General features: G+C 38.6%; 1 protein-coding gene across 1 annotated transcript; it reads right to left on the reverse strand.

Moving 5' to 3' along the window:
* Nucleotides 1-1275: 1275 nt before the first annotated feature.
* Nucleotides 1276-2214, reverse strand: LOC143398911 (olfactory receptor 2L13-like). The gene has a single exon (XM_076855622.2). The coding sequence runs from the start codon at nucleotides 2212-2214 to the stop codon at nucleotides 1276-1278; it is 939 nt and encodes a 312-aa protein (XP_076711737.2).
* Nucleotides 2215-18534: the final 16320 nt, after the last annotated feature.

Here is an 18534-nt window from a genome sequence, read left to right on the forward strand (position 1 = left end):
GTTATATTGATGAAATCTGAGGTGGTCTGGTGGTCACTCTTCCAGCAAATTCATCAGCCCCTGAAGAGGGACTCTGGCCTCCATCAGTCTGTCCTCTAGACAAGATTCGGGTGGGGAAGAAATTCAGTGAGACCACCAAGGCAGGCCAGGACCAGGCAAGTAACCATCGTGGTTTGCCTAACTCTTAAGTATTTCAGAGCAGGAATCATCAGGGAAACTGGGGCCCTAGGAAGCCCCCTTCAAGCCCCAATTTTTGCCATCAAGTCTGAAAGATTTTAGACAGGGATCTCAAAGTAGCACTTATGGTTTTATTGTAAGGAGTAGGGAAGAGAAAAGGGACAGTGTCAAGGAAGAGAGAGGGTTCTCTCAGACAGGAGTGGGACAACATGCCTTTCTGCCTTCCAGTTTTACTGAGTACCAGGGAAATTTCCAGAATCCTGCCCAAGTCCACCTTCTGACTTTTTACTGACAGCATAGGATGTGCATGAACCTTCTCCAGAGATGGGGTGGTGCTCACTGAGGACATTGGGTCCCTGAATGTGCCTCAGTTTTCTGCCACCTTACTTGTTTGCGCACCCTTTCAAGACTTCAGTAAGTTATCTTTTTGATGGTCTTTGTGTTTGGTTGCCAGGGTAACTGAGTTGTGATAGCTTCTGTGATAAGGGAGGGTCCAGGCCACCTGTCAGGGAATGGCCTGAACTTGAAAAACTAGTTTGTCTCAGGGATGTGCTTATGACTGGGGAGGTGTTAATACATCTGATCCCATCCACTTCTCTGAAGGAGAGGACTTTGAGTCTCCCAGAAGTCCTGTAATTTTGTAGACACTGGCCCCATGTGTTTGTGGGACACTTGAAGGGTTTATAGTCCAAGTTGCTAGGGCTTGGGGGCTATAAGTCAGAATTAGACACAGAATTGACAAAATAGAAGAAAAACAAAATATATAGACAATAGGAATTTCATTCAAAGCATGTAGATGTGATAACATATCAACATCAGTATGAACATTATTACTTCAACTAGTATATAAGAACATATAATGTATGTGATAACTTATAATGGCACAAAATAAAATGTGATTAATATCCCCATTGTTAATATTAATATGGATTTTAATGTTTTTCATTAAATTCATTAATTATTATTGTTTGTTTATAGTGATCACTAGAAATCTAATTACAGATTCAGATTACATTATACATCTATAGTTCAGCAGTGCTCCAGAGTTTTTCAGTCTGCATGGAGAGAAGCCATGCAGAGAAGCAGGGACAACCATGCTCACTCCTTCCTGGGGGAGAACATCCCACACACTCTTCTCATGGCCCCCAGCACCTCCTTGTTCCTCAGGCTGTAGATGATGGGGTTGAGCATGGGGGTGAGGATGGTGTAGAAGACTGCAAGGATCTTATCCTCTGCTGGGGAGCGGAGACTCCTGGGACAGAGGTAAGTGTAGACAAAAGGAGCATAGTAAAATGTCACCACAGTTAAATGTGCTGAGCATGTGGTGAAGGCCTTTTTTCTTCCCTCTTTTGAGCGCATGTGGAAGACAGCAAAAAGGACCCGTCCATAGGAGGCATTGATGCCAAGGAAAGGAACAAGGAGAAACAGGCTTGTGCTCACAAACACCATGTACTCATAGACCCAGGTATCTATACAGGCCAGAGGCAACATGGCAGGAACATCACAGAAGAAATGATTGATGGCCCTAGACCTGCAGTAAGGAAGATGCAGGGTATAGACAGTGTGTGCCAGGGAGTTGATGGAGCCCAGTGTCCAGGACCCCAGGATCATCTTCATACATATCCTTTTACTCATGCGGATGGGGTAGTGGAGGGGATGGCAGATGGCCACAAAGCGGTCATAGGCCATCGAGGCCAGGAGTAAGCCTTCTGAGCTGGCCATGGTTAGGAAGAAGAAGCTTTGCACACCACAGCCCAGGAAGGAGATGCTATTCTGGCCAGAGAGGAAGTTGATGGCCATCTTGGGGACAGTGGAGGAGATGTATATCAGGTCCATGAGAGAGAGCTGGCTAAGGAGAAAGTACATGGGGGTGTGGAGCCGCAGGTCCAAGAAGATGAGGGCAGTCATCCCTGAGTTCCCCAAACAGGCGAGAACAAACACAGAGATGATCAGGAGCAAGAGAAGTGGGCCAGTTTGGTTTTGAGGAAACAACCCCAGCAAAGTAAAATCATTTGATGTTTCATTCCATTTCTCCATGAAAATGCACTGCTTTTACTTTTTTAAAATGAAAATAAAAACAAAATTAAGCAATGAACGTGACAAAATAACAGGAGAATAAAATAGATTATATTTATTACTATTTGTTTATAATGAATTGTTAATCGTACAACATCACAGCTTTCTTTGCTCATTGGATTTTTAAATACAAGTATCTGTGTAATTCAGATAACTAATGTGTAGTAGTAGCTCATATTTTAATCTCTTTTTCCATTTTTAATTGGTACATTATACTTGTACATAATGATTGTATTTATAGCAATGTATTATATATGCACAAAATATAGCCATATAATATGGCTGACATCACTCCCTAGTATTTCCCTCTTTCCTCTCTGCCTTTACCCCTTGATCCCTTTCCTCTACTGTTCTCCCTGTGGTTTTCATGAAATTCCCATTTCCCTTGGCTTTCTTTTTCTTTTTCTTCTCTGGCTTCCACACAGGAAGACAGAAAACATGATTTTTAACTTCTCTATTTTCCTTCTTTCACTTAACATAGTGGATTCCAGTTTCATCTATTTTCCTTCAATGGACATAAGTTATTTATTCTTCATGGCTAAATAAAAATACATCTTTTGTGTGTACCATATTTTCTTTATCCATTCATCTATAGATGGACACCAACATTGGTTCCATAGTTTGCATATTGTGAATCATGCTGCCATAAACATGGGTATGCATGTATCACTACCATATGATGAATTTAATTCTTCCATTTGAATACTGAGGAGTGGCAGGACTGAGTCATATGGGTTGGTTCCATGTGTAGTCTTTTGAGAAAAGTCTATAATGATTTCCATTGTGGTTTACTAATTTATAATGTCAACAGTGTAAAAGTGTTTCTTTTTCTCCACATCTTCTCTAGGGTTTATTATTATTTGTATTCTTGATGACTGTCATTCAGAGTGGTATGAGATAAATCTCAATGTAGTTTTGATTTGCATTTTTTATTGTTACTGATACAGACTAGAAGACACAGAGACAAAGACAGACACCTATTCTCATCTGATCCCTGACAAAGATGCCAAAAACATACAGTGGAGAAAGGACAGGTTTTTTATTTTCAAAAATTTGCCATAGGAAAACTGATTATGCATATGTAGAAAAATTAAACAAGAACTTTACCCTTCACACTGCCTAAAATTCAACAAGAGACCTAAGCATAAGAATAAGACCAGAAACTTAAATTTATAGAAGAAAACCTGGGGTCAACACTTCAACAAACAGACACAGGCAATAACTACTCAATAGGACACTTAAAGCTCAACAAATAATGTCCAGAGTTCATAAATGGCATACCATCAAATTATAACCTTTCTGTAGAGCAAAAAAATCAACAAGGAATGTGAAGAGAGAATCTAGGAAATGGGAGAAAACCTTTGTGGGGTACTCTTCTGCCAGAGGATTAGTGTCTAGAATGTATAAAGAATGAAGAAAGTGTTTTACACAAAAATCAAACAGCTCAATTAATATGTGGGAAAATCAGTTAAATAGACCTCTCAAAAACAGAAATACAAATACAAACAAAAAACAAATATATGAAAAACTATTCAATTGATTTTGATATGCTAATTGAATATTTATAGTTTCTGCTCCAGTTCTCTATGGTACCATCTCAACTTGAAATCCAAGGTTTCTTATGTGTGAACCAATAAAAAATAAACAGCCAAGAAAGTCCTTCCTAGACACTTCTGGGCAGGAACATTCCTCAGGACTATGCACCACCAGAAGAAAACATGGGGTCAACACTCCAGCATTCAGGCGCATGGAACAACAACTCAGTAGGACCCCTGAGGAAGCCAGGATCCCTGCATTGTTACCATCTCAACTTAACCCTGACTGTTTACCAATTTCATGGAGTGTGTGACTCAGAAATTTTCTGTGTGCTTGAGTTTTCTTTTGTTCCTGCTTTTTCCTCCCCACTGCCATTTTTGCAGCTAAGTAAACCAGGGTCTTCTTCCAGGTGCTGTGCTGGTCTTTCAGATGCTGTAGATCACCATCCAGAGCATTTTTTTTAAACTGTGAAGGTTTTGTGTGTCCTATGTAATCCACCTAGTATGTCTCTATGATTATGCCTAATTCTATAATTCATACAGGTAAAAGCACAAGGACCTTAGACAGAATGCTTATTTCCTCTTCCAGTTGTGAAGTTTGGTTTCCATAAGGGGCAGGCAGAGGGGGAAATCTGTTACTATGTGGTTCAACTAGGAAAGAATCTTAAATGTGGTACATTCAATATTTATAGCTTATATGTATTTTTAATTATTCTCTTCAGATTTAATTACATAAGTAAAGCAACAAAGATTAGATGTTCATCATTAAAAAGAGAGAAAAGGTAAAGTAACCAATAAGAGGGAAAAATGAGTAACCTTCCCCTCCTAGATAAATATTTTATATTTTTATGCCTATTCTTCTTATTATTTATATTTTTTATGTAAGTACTTTATACTTATTGACTTATTTAATTCTGACAACAACCCTAAGAGATGTTAAAATATCACTATTTTATAGGTGAAACAACAGAGGCACAGAAAGATTAATTTACACAAGTTCAGTTTACTAATAATCCTCAGATCCCAGATGCTAACCAAGTAGTCTAGGGTCAGGTAGTCTAAATTCCACTATACTCTAATTTCTCTAATATTACTGAAATATTAGTTAACTCAAATATTTTAAAGTTTATTGCCACTGTGAATATTTTGGTACACACATACTCAAACTGATAAAATTTCAAGTTTTTATTAGTTTAATTTTTATAGTACAACTAAAATATAATATTTATATTTGTAACTCAACTTTAATACCCCCTCTTTTTCTCTTTAGGTCTTCTCATTTCTGGTAATGAATTTCACCTTTCATTTATTTTCCCCCATTTGTATGAACTCTGATTATGATATTTTATAACTCCTACCCCAGCTAGCCTTGGTATGAGACATGCTGCTTTACAGTTTTGTAAACATCCATCTGAAAAGTTGCATCCTGTCTCAGATATAAAGTTTTATCATTTTGGATAATCGAGTTTTCAACAGGAAACAACAGTAATTAATAGCTTGTTGTCACAATTTACACTTAGTAACAAAATATTTGGCTTCATGTAACTGGTAAACATGAGTAACATTTTGGAAAAGGACATCTAATAAAAATGAAAAGCATTTTAGAGTTTTCTAATTGACAAATATTAGGAGTAAAGGCATGTTTTGGGGAACTGGACAGATGAATGTATGTATTGGTCATGTGGGAGAGATGGGATCACAAACAGCTCTTCTTCTAAATACTTTTGGAAACAAAACACTCAACCTCAGTGAAAATAAGAAAACACCAGACAATGATCTTCATGACAAACTCATTCCTTAAATGTGTTCACTCCTTCCATTTTGTGCCAGTGCTGTTAATAGATAAAATACAGAAGATTCCACTGTCTGGATTTAGTATTTAGTGGGTGACACAGACAATAGAGCAGCAGCTCACACATGCTCTGTGGTCACACAGCCATTCCTAAAGGTAAAAGAAATCAATCAGGGAATAAGGACAGAGGGACAGCTGGGCAGCAGCACTGAGGAAGCCCCTCCAAAAAGGTGCTATTAGAGCCCTCGGTTCCTGGACCACTCTGCACAGACTGAGGAGCAGGACCAGCCCTGGAGAGAGCCTGCCTGGGTCATCAGGGCAGTAGCAGAGACAAGAGGGCTCTGGAAGCTCAGGCCCTAGGGCAAGTTGTGTAGGGAGGAGTGAGGACTCAGACTCTGCTCTAGACAGGTGAGAGGCCAGTGGATGTGGCATGGGGTCAGGTCCCCTTCTGGAGCTTACTCAGGAGGCTCTGGTTGATGAGAGAGGTGAGAGGAGGAGCATGTGTGTGACAGAGACTGGCAGAGGGCAATGAGGACACTTGGGGCTACCCTGGGTTTAGAAAAGGTAGTCAAGCAAGCAGGGGAACTCCGAGGCCTGAGCATATCAGCATAACTGGGTGCTGCTAAGGGACAGTGTGGGACCCATTGACTCCTCTGTGTGTTCCCTGGCTCAGGGGCTATTGCATATTGCGCTGTCAGTATATTTACTGATTGACTGAACCAAATAATCATTTTAGGATTAATTAGTGATATAGACCAAATTAACAAAATCTGACCAGATCATTTTATAAACTACTGTTTACCATACACATCCTAGAAATGTTCACTCCTTCCATTTTGTGGCAGTGCTGCTAGGTATTGACTTGCCCTAATAGATAAAATACAGAAGATTCCACTGTCTGGATTTAGTATTTAGTGGGTTTCAGACAATAGAGCAGCAGCTCACACATGCTCTGTGGTCACATAACCATTCCTAAAAGTAAAAGAAATCAATCAGGGAGTAAGGACAGAGGGACAGCTGGGCAGCAGCACTGAGGAAGCCCCTCCAAAGAGGTGCTATTAGAGCCCTCGGTTCCTGGACCATTCTGCACAGACTGAGGAGCAGGACCAGCCCTGGAGAGAGCCTGCCTGGGTATTCAGGGCAGCATCAGAGACAAAGGGGCACATTCTTCTTTGTTTAGTCCAGGTATAATTGCAGAGGAAGAAAGGACCCAGCATCCCTTGCAATGTCAAGCTCTAAACACACAGTCTGCTGTAAATTTATATCTCAATGGCCCATTTATTTTGAAGGGAGACCTGTATTGACAATTAGATTCTCTGCTATGTAATTCAGTGTCATAAAATTGTTTAATGATAATTACTGCAATAATTATTTTTTTCCAAATTTGAAATCTTTTCTGTTGTCAAGCAATTGATAAGAATATTTACATTCAGTGTCTTACATCTTGGATTTGAAGGTGTTATAATCTGGGACAATGGAGTTTTCCTGAGGGTCTTTTTTCATTGATGACCAACAAGTCTTCATCAAATATGAGATTTATTTTTATGCTCCAGCTTTACATAAAACACCACCTTTTAGTAACTTTATAACATGAAGAATATTGTTTCTGTGGCTACACAATGTATCTAAGATCAGCATCTCTCTTAATCATCCTTCAAGTCATGTTGTTCAATTCTGTAGTTTAAAAAACACTGCATCTGACAGATCCTAACATAGGTAAGTGAAGCAAGTGTAGAAACCCAAGTTTATACTGCAAAGTTTACAAGTACTGCACATTTTAAAAAGTATTACAGACACTCATCCCAAGACCAATGAGCAAACAATTGAGCCTTTGTTAACTCAGTCCAGCAACCTCAGGTGAGAGCTGTGGAGAAACGGGTAAGAGAGCTTTGTGTGTCCAGCATATAGCGGGGCCTGAAGGTATATCCATCTCCCCTCTTCCTTCCTTCCATACCTCAAATATGGAGGAGAATCAGACCCAGAGAAATGCATTATCTCAATTAAGGTCACAACCCTGGAGAAAAGCACATTGTGGAATTTTAAAAGTTCATATCAACTCATTTTACTTTTTTTCTTTATTTGGTGCCTGACATTGAACACAGTGCTTAACCACTAAGTATATACCCATCCCTTTTTATTTTCATTTTGAGACAAGTTCTGGCTGAGTTGCTTAGGGCCTTGCTAAATTGCTGAGGCTTGCTTTAAACTTGTGATCCTCTTGGATCAGTCTCCAGAGCCACTGGAATTAAGGCATGCACCTCCACACCCAGCACCTCATTTTACTTTTATGTTTACCCTTAACTTTCCCAATCTGTCATGCAATGACTTTCTCTTTGTACTGTAGAAAGTGTTTTCTTTTGAAAGGAAAACCACATCTCCACAAGGTGTCCATTAGTTAAAGCTAACACAGATCAACAGCTCAGCTAAATAATATTATTTTGTCTTATCTCATTTGAAGCTCATGAGTTTGTATTTGGAGATAAGTAAGTTTATAATTAAAGGATGCCCTGCTTAGAGTTTATTGAGTTCTTCAAAAAGGTTTAAACACCAGTGCATCCTCAGTTTTCCATGCTAAGCAACTAGGGCCTGCCACTGAGCAGAAAGAAATTCTTAGAACATATTCATGTTCACTGCTCCAACCTCTAGCCTCATCTTTGTACTGAAATCAAAAGCTCTTGACCTTGTGCATGGTCCCCTATGTTATAGCTTTGTCCATACATCTTCCTTTGCTGTTACCTTGTTCAAGTGGAAACAGTAAAACATTCCTTACTTACTCAGGTTCTACAAGGAGGACAGAAGGATGAGCTGCTGCAGCTGGTGTGCAGGACCTTCCTCCAGCAAGCCTCACATGTTCTCCTTTTGCCTCTAATTGATCCCCAGTGTCCAAGTCCACAGGGAGAGAAGCCTGGCCATTTCATCTGATTTTCCTGACTTGGAAATGAACTCAGTTCAAACTTAGAGCAAATCCACCAATCCACTTAGCTCTGCAGCTTTGACCTGCTGCCCAGGGTTAGTCTCAAGAGGGAGGAACCAGCTATTCCAGAACAGGATGGAGAGCTGTAAAGGGTGTTAGGTAATGGTTATCGAATCTCCTTCTTTTTAATTTAGAAACCTAAGGATCAACCAGATGTAGGAATCACATATGAGTCTTCTGCTGGAGAATAGCTACATTAGTTGCAGGAGCAATTACCTTCTCCATTCTGGCCAGTTTCCATTGTTGGATCTAATGTGACTAAGATAAATTATGCTCTGACACATAATTTCTTCAGTTTGAGCAGAGGTAGATGATGGTTTTGTGATAAACTAGTCAAAAATTTTACTAACATAAAAATTTGATTTAGACAAAATGTGAAAAAATAACATTTAAATTCAGATTAAATAAATCTATCCTACCAAGTCCACCACTGAGTAGACGACTGAGTTGGGATTAAACACTTAAAATATTAGTTCATTGAAAAATCATTAAAATAAGACTAATTGGAAGAACATTATGAGAACGAATTTGAAGTATGCATGCCTAATGTTTGCAGAGTATTTTTTGCAGGGATGGTAATCTCTCACTATCTTATTGAGTGTCTTACTAGATATGAGGATCTCTTACTATCCTATTGAATCCTGAAACTGATAAAACAAAGAGAATAAGTTCAAGTTGTTTTTGGTTCTTAACTTTACCTGGAGTGTTTTATTATATTATGAGATGACAGTATTATTTAATGAGATTGTATTCAATAAATATTAGTAAATTATATTATGGACATATAGTGAAGTACAAAACTTTAACAAATGAGTTTCATTATTTCAAGTTTCAGGAGTGCATATGTTATAAATATATACATACTTTATTTTTTTGCTCATATTTTACAAACACCTCCTGCCTCCTTCTTGTGCAGAGTGGTGCCTACTGCATCTGCCTGCAGAATTCCAGCCCAGCCTATCCTCAGCCTGTTCCCAGGCTTCACAGTTGACCTGGAGCAATGAAACATGGCTGCAGAAGTATGCAAGCCATAATGACAGATCTTAGTTTTAATTAAGAACACAAATATCATATTGGTTATTTGCCATGTCACATAGCATTCTTATTCTCTAAAATCTAGTCACACATAGCATTCTTATTCTCTAAAATCTAGACATGCCAGATAACCAATATGATACTTTGAAATAAATGGATTCAGTGAGAAAGTACAAAGTTAAGTCAAGGAAACTCTTCCATGGTTCCTTGACTTAACTTTGAATAAATGGATTTGGTGAGAAAGTACAATCCGAGTTCAAATTTCCTGACATTAAGTGTATCAGCCTCCTTCTTTCTGGACCCACACACTCAGCCTTTTCTCCACTGACAGTGCAGGAACTGGCCCTGCTCCATCCTAGGTGCACCATCATTTTCTGCAAGGAGATCATCTCTTCTGCATCTTCCCTTTCCATTTTTCTCTCAGCTGGATTAGCCTTATAAGCATGTAAACAATTTGTTAAAGAAAAATGTGGTAGTAGGAAATTTAATCATACTCTTCAAACCAAAGTAAAAATCAAACAACCTGAGGTAAAGTTCAGGATATTTTTCAGTTGGTAGAGATGGTAGCTGCTCCATATTAAGGTGGGTATTGTGGATATGATGGGTATTAAGGTGGATGATGTGGGTATTAGGGCCAGAGGTTCATACCAACCTGCAAGGATAAAAGGACTCTAAATTTCCATGATGGGATTGGGCAAAGACAGAGACAAAGCAAGTATTTTCATAAGTGTGTGACACAGATGTAGGTGTAGCATGGGAGGTACACAAAGTAAACTTTGTTCCTTGAACACCTTGGAATATATGTTTAGAAACTTTACTAAGAGTTTTAAGGGAGACTATGGGGTGAAACTCAATCCACAAAGGTTGCATACTCTCTGTGAACTAGAATGACCCAACTTAGGTGTGATCTGGACATCAGAAGAGTCTTTAAATGAGAGAATCATTGCTGAGGTCTTTTTAATAGTTGTTGGAACACCTGGACACCCAAATCAGTTCCCTTATATTTATTGCTGGCAATCAATATAAGATTGAGAGCCTGTCTAGATGGACAGTCCAAGCTGATGTTAGATCAAACCATAGCAACCTCTAAGACCCGCTGAAAAGGCAGCTAAACAGAAAAAAACTGACAAAGATAATACAGAAAAGGAACCAGTTTTTCCCAGTGAGGGAGAAAAGAACCCACCTCCTTACACCTCTGTTCAATATAGAAGAGCTCATGTGAGTTACCCAACCTTCTTTAAAATGACTGGAGGGACATGTTCCACAAGCAGAAGGCAACATCCAAGTCTATGCCCAAGCCCAGTTCCCTGTCATAGACACAGAGTCGGACCTCAACAGAGATGAAAACTTGCACCCAACCTCACCAAGACCTATGAGACAACAAACAGGCTGCCCCCTCAGCCCCTTCATCCCCAGAGGAACAGATGATGCCCCTTCTATACCAGCTTCTTATTCCTCTGTGATGTCTTCAGGAATCAAAGGGAATGAAAATCAAAGGAAGTGAAACTATTGTAACATGGGATTCAAGCAAGTTACTTACAGCTGTTTCAATGCATAAAAATTAAAATGGATAAATTACCCCAATTTGATTCATTTTTACATGACAAAAAATGTCCTAATATTATTGAAACAAAATCACGATGGTTAAGTCTGCTTCCATGTGAGGTGCAGGGTCTATTTTATTAACAATATTTTATGATAGGTGTTGTTAATGTTAGCAGATTAAAACATGAGTAATGAAATAGATGCTGTGTTAGCTGTTATGCAAACAAAAAATATCACATATATGTGTCAATCATTATCTCCTCTTTTTTCAAAAATTTAAATCAGGATAATTTTGGCCATCTCATGGTAGGTGAGTAATTGACAGTATATAATTAAATTTATATAATATAAAATACAGAAATTATTGTAGTTTTAGTTAATTTCAAATAGTATGTTTTTATTTGATAATAACTAAATTATGCATCAAGATATATGATGTTATCAGTTTAATCTGATTGTCTCAAGTTAATTTGAGATGACATTTAGAGAAATAATTTACTCTTCTCAAATTTTTTCTTTTGCAAATTATGAAAGTTCATACCATAATTAAATATTAGCTGCTTCATAAAGACTCAAATTCTACTTTAACCATCTTAAAATACATTTTGGAATCCAAATTGGGAATAATTGAAGTTTATTGAAAAGTCTTGGCTTTTATATTAGGATAAAGATACATAAGATAAAAATAAATCATTTTAAAATTTTAAGTGTATAATTTTGTGCTATTAAGAGCATTCACACTGATGTACAAACCATCACTGCCATGCATCTTCAGACTTTAATCAGTTCAAACTAAAACTCATGAAAAATTTATCTCCCCTTCCTTTAGCCCAGGTATCCACCACTCCAATTCCTGTCTCTCTTAATTTGACTAATCTATTTCATGACTAGTTTCTTTCACTAAGTATAATGTTTTCCGTGTTTATCCTTATTGTGGTCTGTGTCAATATTTACTTTGCTGTAATCCCAGTGAGTTTTACATTGTGTATATGTACCACATTTTGTTTATCATTCACCTCCAGATGGACATGGCACACAGATAGTTGTTTTAGCATTTCCTTTGGTTTCTTTGTGTGAATACCCAAAGATGGAAATGCTGGATCATTTATTAATTCAGGGCTAATTTTTTTTTTTGAGGAATCACTATACTGTTTTCCACAGTGGCATCACCATTTCAAATTGCCACAAACCCTGCAAAGCTTCAAGTTTTATACCTTCTTATCCAAACATATTTTCTTTTATTTTTGGATGAAACTTTCCTTAGTGAATGTGAAATGGCTTCTTTTCGTGGTTTTGACCTTCAGTTGCCTGATGAGTATAGAGGTCTGTGATAGCTTCATGCCTGTGGCATGCTTGGTGGCTAGGGAGTTTCTGTGCAAAGACACAGAGTGCCTGACTGTTGGGAAACTTCTGTGCAAAGACACAGGATACCTGACTGCTATGGCAATGTCCTTCATGAGGATGCTCTGTGTTAGAGTCTAATCAGCCTCTTCCTTGATCTCAGGCCCACAGCTCCTGGGAATAAAGGAACATTTGTTAAACAGTCGCAATGTTTCACTGAGCCTAAACTTGCACATAACAGTAACTTTATACAATGGAATTTCCTGAGAGCTACACAAAGCTTCTAACATTGCATATTGCAACTTAGTATGTAACTGAGGAATAAGTAACATAATATTGCTAAGTCTGTACATTCCTAGTAATACAAGGAACAATATGTATTAATGATGTCAATATAACTATTGATATAAATAAAGCTAGTAGCTCAGGTGAGAAGCTTTGCTTTTGCCTGTGCACTTTGATTCTTTATCCTTTTATTTTCCTTACACCTGTGACTCCCTTTGCTACAGAGGAACCATGAGCTGCTCCAAGAAGACTGTTTGCATAATGTGGGAAGAACAAGCTAATATTACTGTGTACAAGCCTGTACATAGAGTACATGTGTGAGTCCTGCTGCTGATCTGAACTCTGTGCTAATGCTGCCACCAGCTCAGTCCCTCAGCTTTCTTGCATGCTCAGAGATAAAATGATGAAAAGCCCACATAGCATAGCACAGCTCTCACAGTGCCTTTCTAGGTGTGGGACACTGTGTATGTGCACAGGTCTCATGTGCCAAGCAGCACTGGGAAGGAAAGAACAAGGGGGTGGGGGGTGCAGTGCCAAGATATGGAGATTGATGAGAATGTGCTATGGTGGGACTATCTCTCCCTTCCCAATGCATATACAAAGATCCTCACCCTGCATTGATTGTTCTAAGAAGTAGAACCTGTGTACTGTGACTGTAAGGTTATGAACATAGAGACTCACAAATGGAATCAGGGCCATTGAAAATTAGCTCCTAGTGAGCTTGCTTACTCTCCACCATGTGAGGACATAGAAAAGAGGCACCATGTTTAACCAGATGCAGCCCTCACCAGGCACTGCATCAGCAAGAATAGATTTACATTGCTTACATGTTTCCTACCTTGAATGCACTAAGGTACAATCACAACTTGGATGCATTAAGGTACAATCTCTGCTGTTCTTGTCAGGTGCCACCAAGCATGACACAGGCATGAAGCTATCAAAGACCTCTGTACTCATCAGGCAACTGAAGATCAAAACCACAAAAAGATACTGAATTCAGCAGAGGTTCTGCATACAGGCCCTGTTCTCATTCCATGTGGTGAATGTTGGAGGGAAGAGGAGCCTGGTCCACTGGTCTCTGACACTCCATGGCCTTGGGAAACACATGCATCTCTCTGAACTTAATTTGTTGGAAAGCAAAATGTCAGCATTGTGCCCTGTAATATCAGTAATGCTATCACTGAAACTGAGCAAGCAAATTGAACTCTTGTAACACCCATTTAAGGTAGACCTGATATGCCAGATGAAAAACAATAAAGTCACTGCTTCAGGAATTGCCCCAGTAGGTCATGCAAACTGCCTGCTGTCTTTACAACTCTATTTTTTTCTTAGCATCTTTTTATGGAACTGTCAACCATGACCATAAGATTGTATTTATACAGTAGCTGGTGAACCCATCCTTAAGTGATTTCCAGTTTTCTTAATGACTTGTGCAGATTCCACTTCAAACTTCTTAAGATTTTGATATGAGGTGTATCTGAAAAGATCACATTTGAAACAATGCAAGAATTTTCAGAGTGAAATCTAATAATTTTCAGAAATGATTAGATTAGGAAAAGTGTGACCTTATCAGTGGATTAGGCCACTAGCTAGGTGGTAACTATAGGCAGCAGAGCATGACTGAAGCAGGTAGGTTCCTCTGTGTGTGCCTTTTGAGTTTATATATTGCCCTGATGAATGCAGTGCTCTCTCTCGCTCTCTCTCTCTCTCTCTCTCTCTCTCTCTCTCTCTCTCTCTCTCTCCTTCTTGACTCCATGATGTGCTTCCTGACCTTGGAGTCAGAACAATCAAGTTGACTATATAGACTCAGATCTCAGAAACCATGGGTTCCAAATAGTATTTTCCTCTCTGTGGTCTTGACATCAGGTCTTTTGGTCATGACAACACAAAACTGACTAAAACAGAGTTTTAGTATATGGCTCCTCCACATACTAGAATCTACTCAGTCTTTTCACCAAGATTCTGCAAGTCAATCCTATTTTTTATTCCCAGATAAAATTCCTTTGTTGGAGATTCATCTGTCTATATCTAGTTTTTTTTTTGTTTGTTTTGTTTTGTTTTGTTTTGTTTTTCTTTTTTTTTTTTGCTGTTTTACTGGTTTTCACACTAATATTCCAAAGATGGGAGGTAATGATGTGATTTTCATTACAGTAACTTTTTGCCATCAGTAAACATGGACATGTCCAAGGCCATCAGAAATGATGTTCTGAAATCCTTTCCTAGTAAGTCCTCTGGATCAGGTGAATTATAAAGTAGAGCCCACCCACATGCAACTAAATTCAGAAGCTCTCCTTCCCCTCAAGTCCCCGACATTCAGAGAAGAAATGTAGAAATCTGTGGCATTGCTCAGATTTCTGCAATCTGCTAGGTTCTTTATTAGCATCAACTTCATGTAGTCTTGAATGTTGTGCAATGATGCATCTCAGGGGTACTTATCAAATAACCTTCCTCTCAGCATCCTGGTTCCCTACTCAACATGCATAATTGTGGCCACATTTTTAACCCAATTGCTAACCTGCAGCCATTATTTTGCACTTTCTTTCATTCATTTTCCCCTTGCAACTGTTAGATGAAAAAAATTATAGCACATGGTATCTGTTCAGATTATTTTTAATGCTCACTGTGTTTTTAATATATTAATTTAGGAAAGTTTGATATGAGGAAAAACAGATAAGTATTTTTTTATCTTTCTCATCACAGATGTAGTTAAGCATTGTGATAACATGGAATGTAGCAACAATTAACTTATATTATCCACCTTAATGCTATAAAGCATTTTTTCTTGCCTTTAAATCTACAGGGAAATAAAGAACTTATGTTAAAGAGTAGATGTATAAGTATCTGAATATTGAGTACTTAAGTTATTTTAGTGGACAAAAAAGATGTATAAATGTCTCATAAGTTGGATACCTGTGTGATATTTGTGCCTTAATCTGAGTTCTTCTATTCCTTTTTCAGAACCCTAAACAATCATGAAACAATCTCACTTTGAATGTGCAAACCTCCTGCCTCGACCTCCCAATTTGGGATTTTAGGCACCACATTCATGTGAAATACAAATATTAAAATATTGTTTTAATTCTCCTCAAGCCCTGTAGTCACTACCATTAGTTTCTAAAGAACTTCCTAGCCACAGTTAAACTGACATTTACAATCTAATTGTAGCACCCGGGATTCTTAATTCAAGAAATAAATTAATCTCCATTGAGACAAAACAAAGAACATTCTGAAAGATATCTGGTTGCCCATTAAATCTTCAGACACACAGAGGAAGCAGGCTGGATCTGTACACCCCAAGAACAGTGCCAGGACAGGCATGAGGCAGCATTATTAGAAGATATCACCTGGTCAAACCTCACTCCAGGACTGTCAGGTCAAGGCGCCTCAACACAACCCATAAGCACAGGTTTGGGGGATGTGGACAGCATATGGGATGGAGAGTTATTCCAGGAAGGAGCTGGACATATGGTTGATGGCTCATGGAACTGACCAGGCAAACAGGATACAGTGATACAAGGCTGCCCAGGAGATGTTTGATGTTGACACTAGTGTGCCCTGTTGGAGGCCAGGAATTACTTAAATTTTAGGGAATCAGAGACCCCATGTCCAGCTCAGATGAGCCACTGATAACAAATGTCAAGGATAATTTTTTAATGAAAGCAAGGAACATGGCAAGTACACAATCACAGAATATGAAAAAGGCAAAGAGAGAAAACTGTGGCCTTGGTACCTGTAGCAGAAAGAGCTTCTTTATGTATTATGTGCCTGGAGAAAAATTACAGATGTGAATAATTGTGTTTCCTAGGAGTCATTTGGATTTCAGTATCTCTACAAAAGATAAAACTAAATGTTAGAAGAACACAAACTTGTTGTTGTTGTTGTTATTTTTAACTTTTTTCCCCATTGGTACTGGGGATTAAACCCAGGGTGCTTAACCACTAAGCTACATCCCCAGCCAATTTATTTATTTATTTATTTTTTTATTTTGAGACACATCTGTATAAGATTCTGAAAGCCATGGTAAGTTGATAAGGCTGCCTTTGAAAGTGCAAACCTCCTGTCTCGACCTCCCAATTTGGGATTTTAGGCACCACATTCATGTGAAATAGCTGTTTTAAGAGTATAATTCCTTGTCCCAAGAATAATAAGCCATATGTGATCCTAGGACTAGGACTACTAGCCACCCAGAAGTGCTGGGTATTTGTACACCCAGGCCCCATGTTGTTGTGGGAAAATTGAAATGTACACAGTGCAAGCTGCTAACAGGATATAACTCTAAAGACATGCAGTGCTGGAAAACATGAAATAAAAACACAAGATACAAGCACAGCAAGAGAATAATGTCAAAAATAGAAATAATATTTCAATATCAATTTATAATTACTTTAAAATATTATGTGAACAAAGAGCATATTGTATATTACATATAATAGGATAATATCAACATTGTCAATGTTATCACTGAGTTTTCAATTAAATATATTAATTATTAATGTATATATAATAATATATAATTTAATAACACATTTACACATGTTACTAGAAATCTAATTACATATGTGGAATAACATACATCTATACATCAGCAGTGCTCTAGAGAGTTCCAATCTGCATGGAGAGAAGACATACAGAGGAGCAGGGACGGCCGTGCTCACTTCTTTCTGGGGGAGAACATCCCACACACTCTTCCCATGGCCCCCAGCACCTCCTTGTTCCTCAGGCTGTAGATGATGGGATTGAACATGGCGGTGAGGATGGTGTAGAAGACAGCCATGTTCTTATCTTCTTCTGGTGAGCGGACATTCTTGGGATGGAGATAAGTGAAGGCAAAAGGAGCATAGTAAAATATCACAACAGTTAAATGTGTGGAGCACATGGTGAAGGCCTTTCTTCTTCCCTCTTTTGAGTGCATGTGAAAGACAGAAAAAATGACCCGTCCATAGGACAAAGTGATTCCAAGGAAAGGAAGGAGGAGGACCAGGACTGCACTAAAAAAATCATGTACTCATAGACCCAGGTGTCCGTACAGACAAGAAGCAACATGGCTGGGATGTCACAGTAGAAGTGACTGATGGTCCTCGACCTGCAATATGAAAGATGAAGAGCATACACAGTGTGGACTAGGCCATTGAGGGAACCTAGTGTCCAGGACCCCAAGATCATCTTCACACACATTCTTTTGCTCATATATATGTGATAATGGAGGGGGTGACAGATGGCCACAAAGCGGTCATAGGCCATGGAAGCCAGGAGTAAGCCTTCAGAACTTGCCATGGTCACAAAGAAGAAGCTTTGTACACCACAGCCCAGGAAGGAGATACTTTTCTGGCCAGAGAGGAAGTTATACACCATTTTGGGGACTGTGGTAGAGATGTACATCAGGTCCATGAGGGAGAGCTGGCTGAGGAGAAAGTACATGGGGGTGTGGAGCTGGGGGTCCAAGAAGATGAGGGCAGTCATCCCTGAGTTCCCCAAACAGGCGAGAACAAACACAAAGATGATCAGGAACAAGAGAAGTAGGCCAGTTTGGTTTTGGGGTAACAGCCCCAACAAAATGAAATCATTTGAAGTTTGGTTCCATTTCTCCATGAAAACTTAGTTCCTCAAATTCCTTGAAAGTAAGTAAAAAATAAAAATTGAACATTAAACATGAATTGAAACACTAAAAGAGAATAAAAATGAATTGCCTTTATTAGTGTTTATTTAAAATTAATTATTGTTTATTTTTTCAATCTGTACCTTTTTCTTGAATTGATTTTAAGTCCTGAATAGAA

This window comes from Callospermophilus lateralis, chromosome 5, assembly GCF_048772815.1.
Source record: "Callospermophilus lateralis isolate mCalLat2 chromosome 5, mCalLat2.hap1, whole genome shotgun sequence".
NCBI lineage: Eukaryota > Metazoa > Chordata > Mammalia > Rodentia > Sciuridae > Callospermophilus > Callospermophilus lateralis.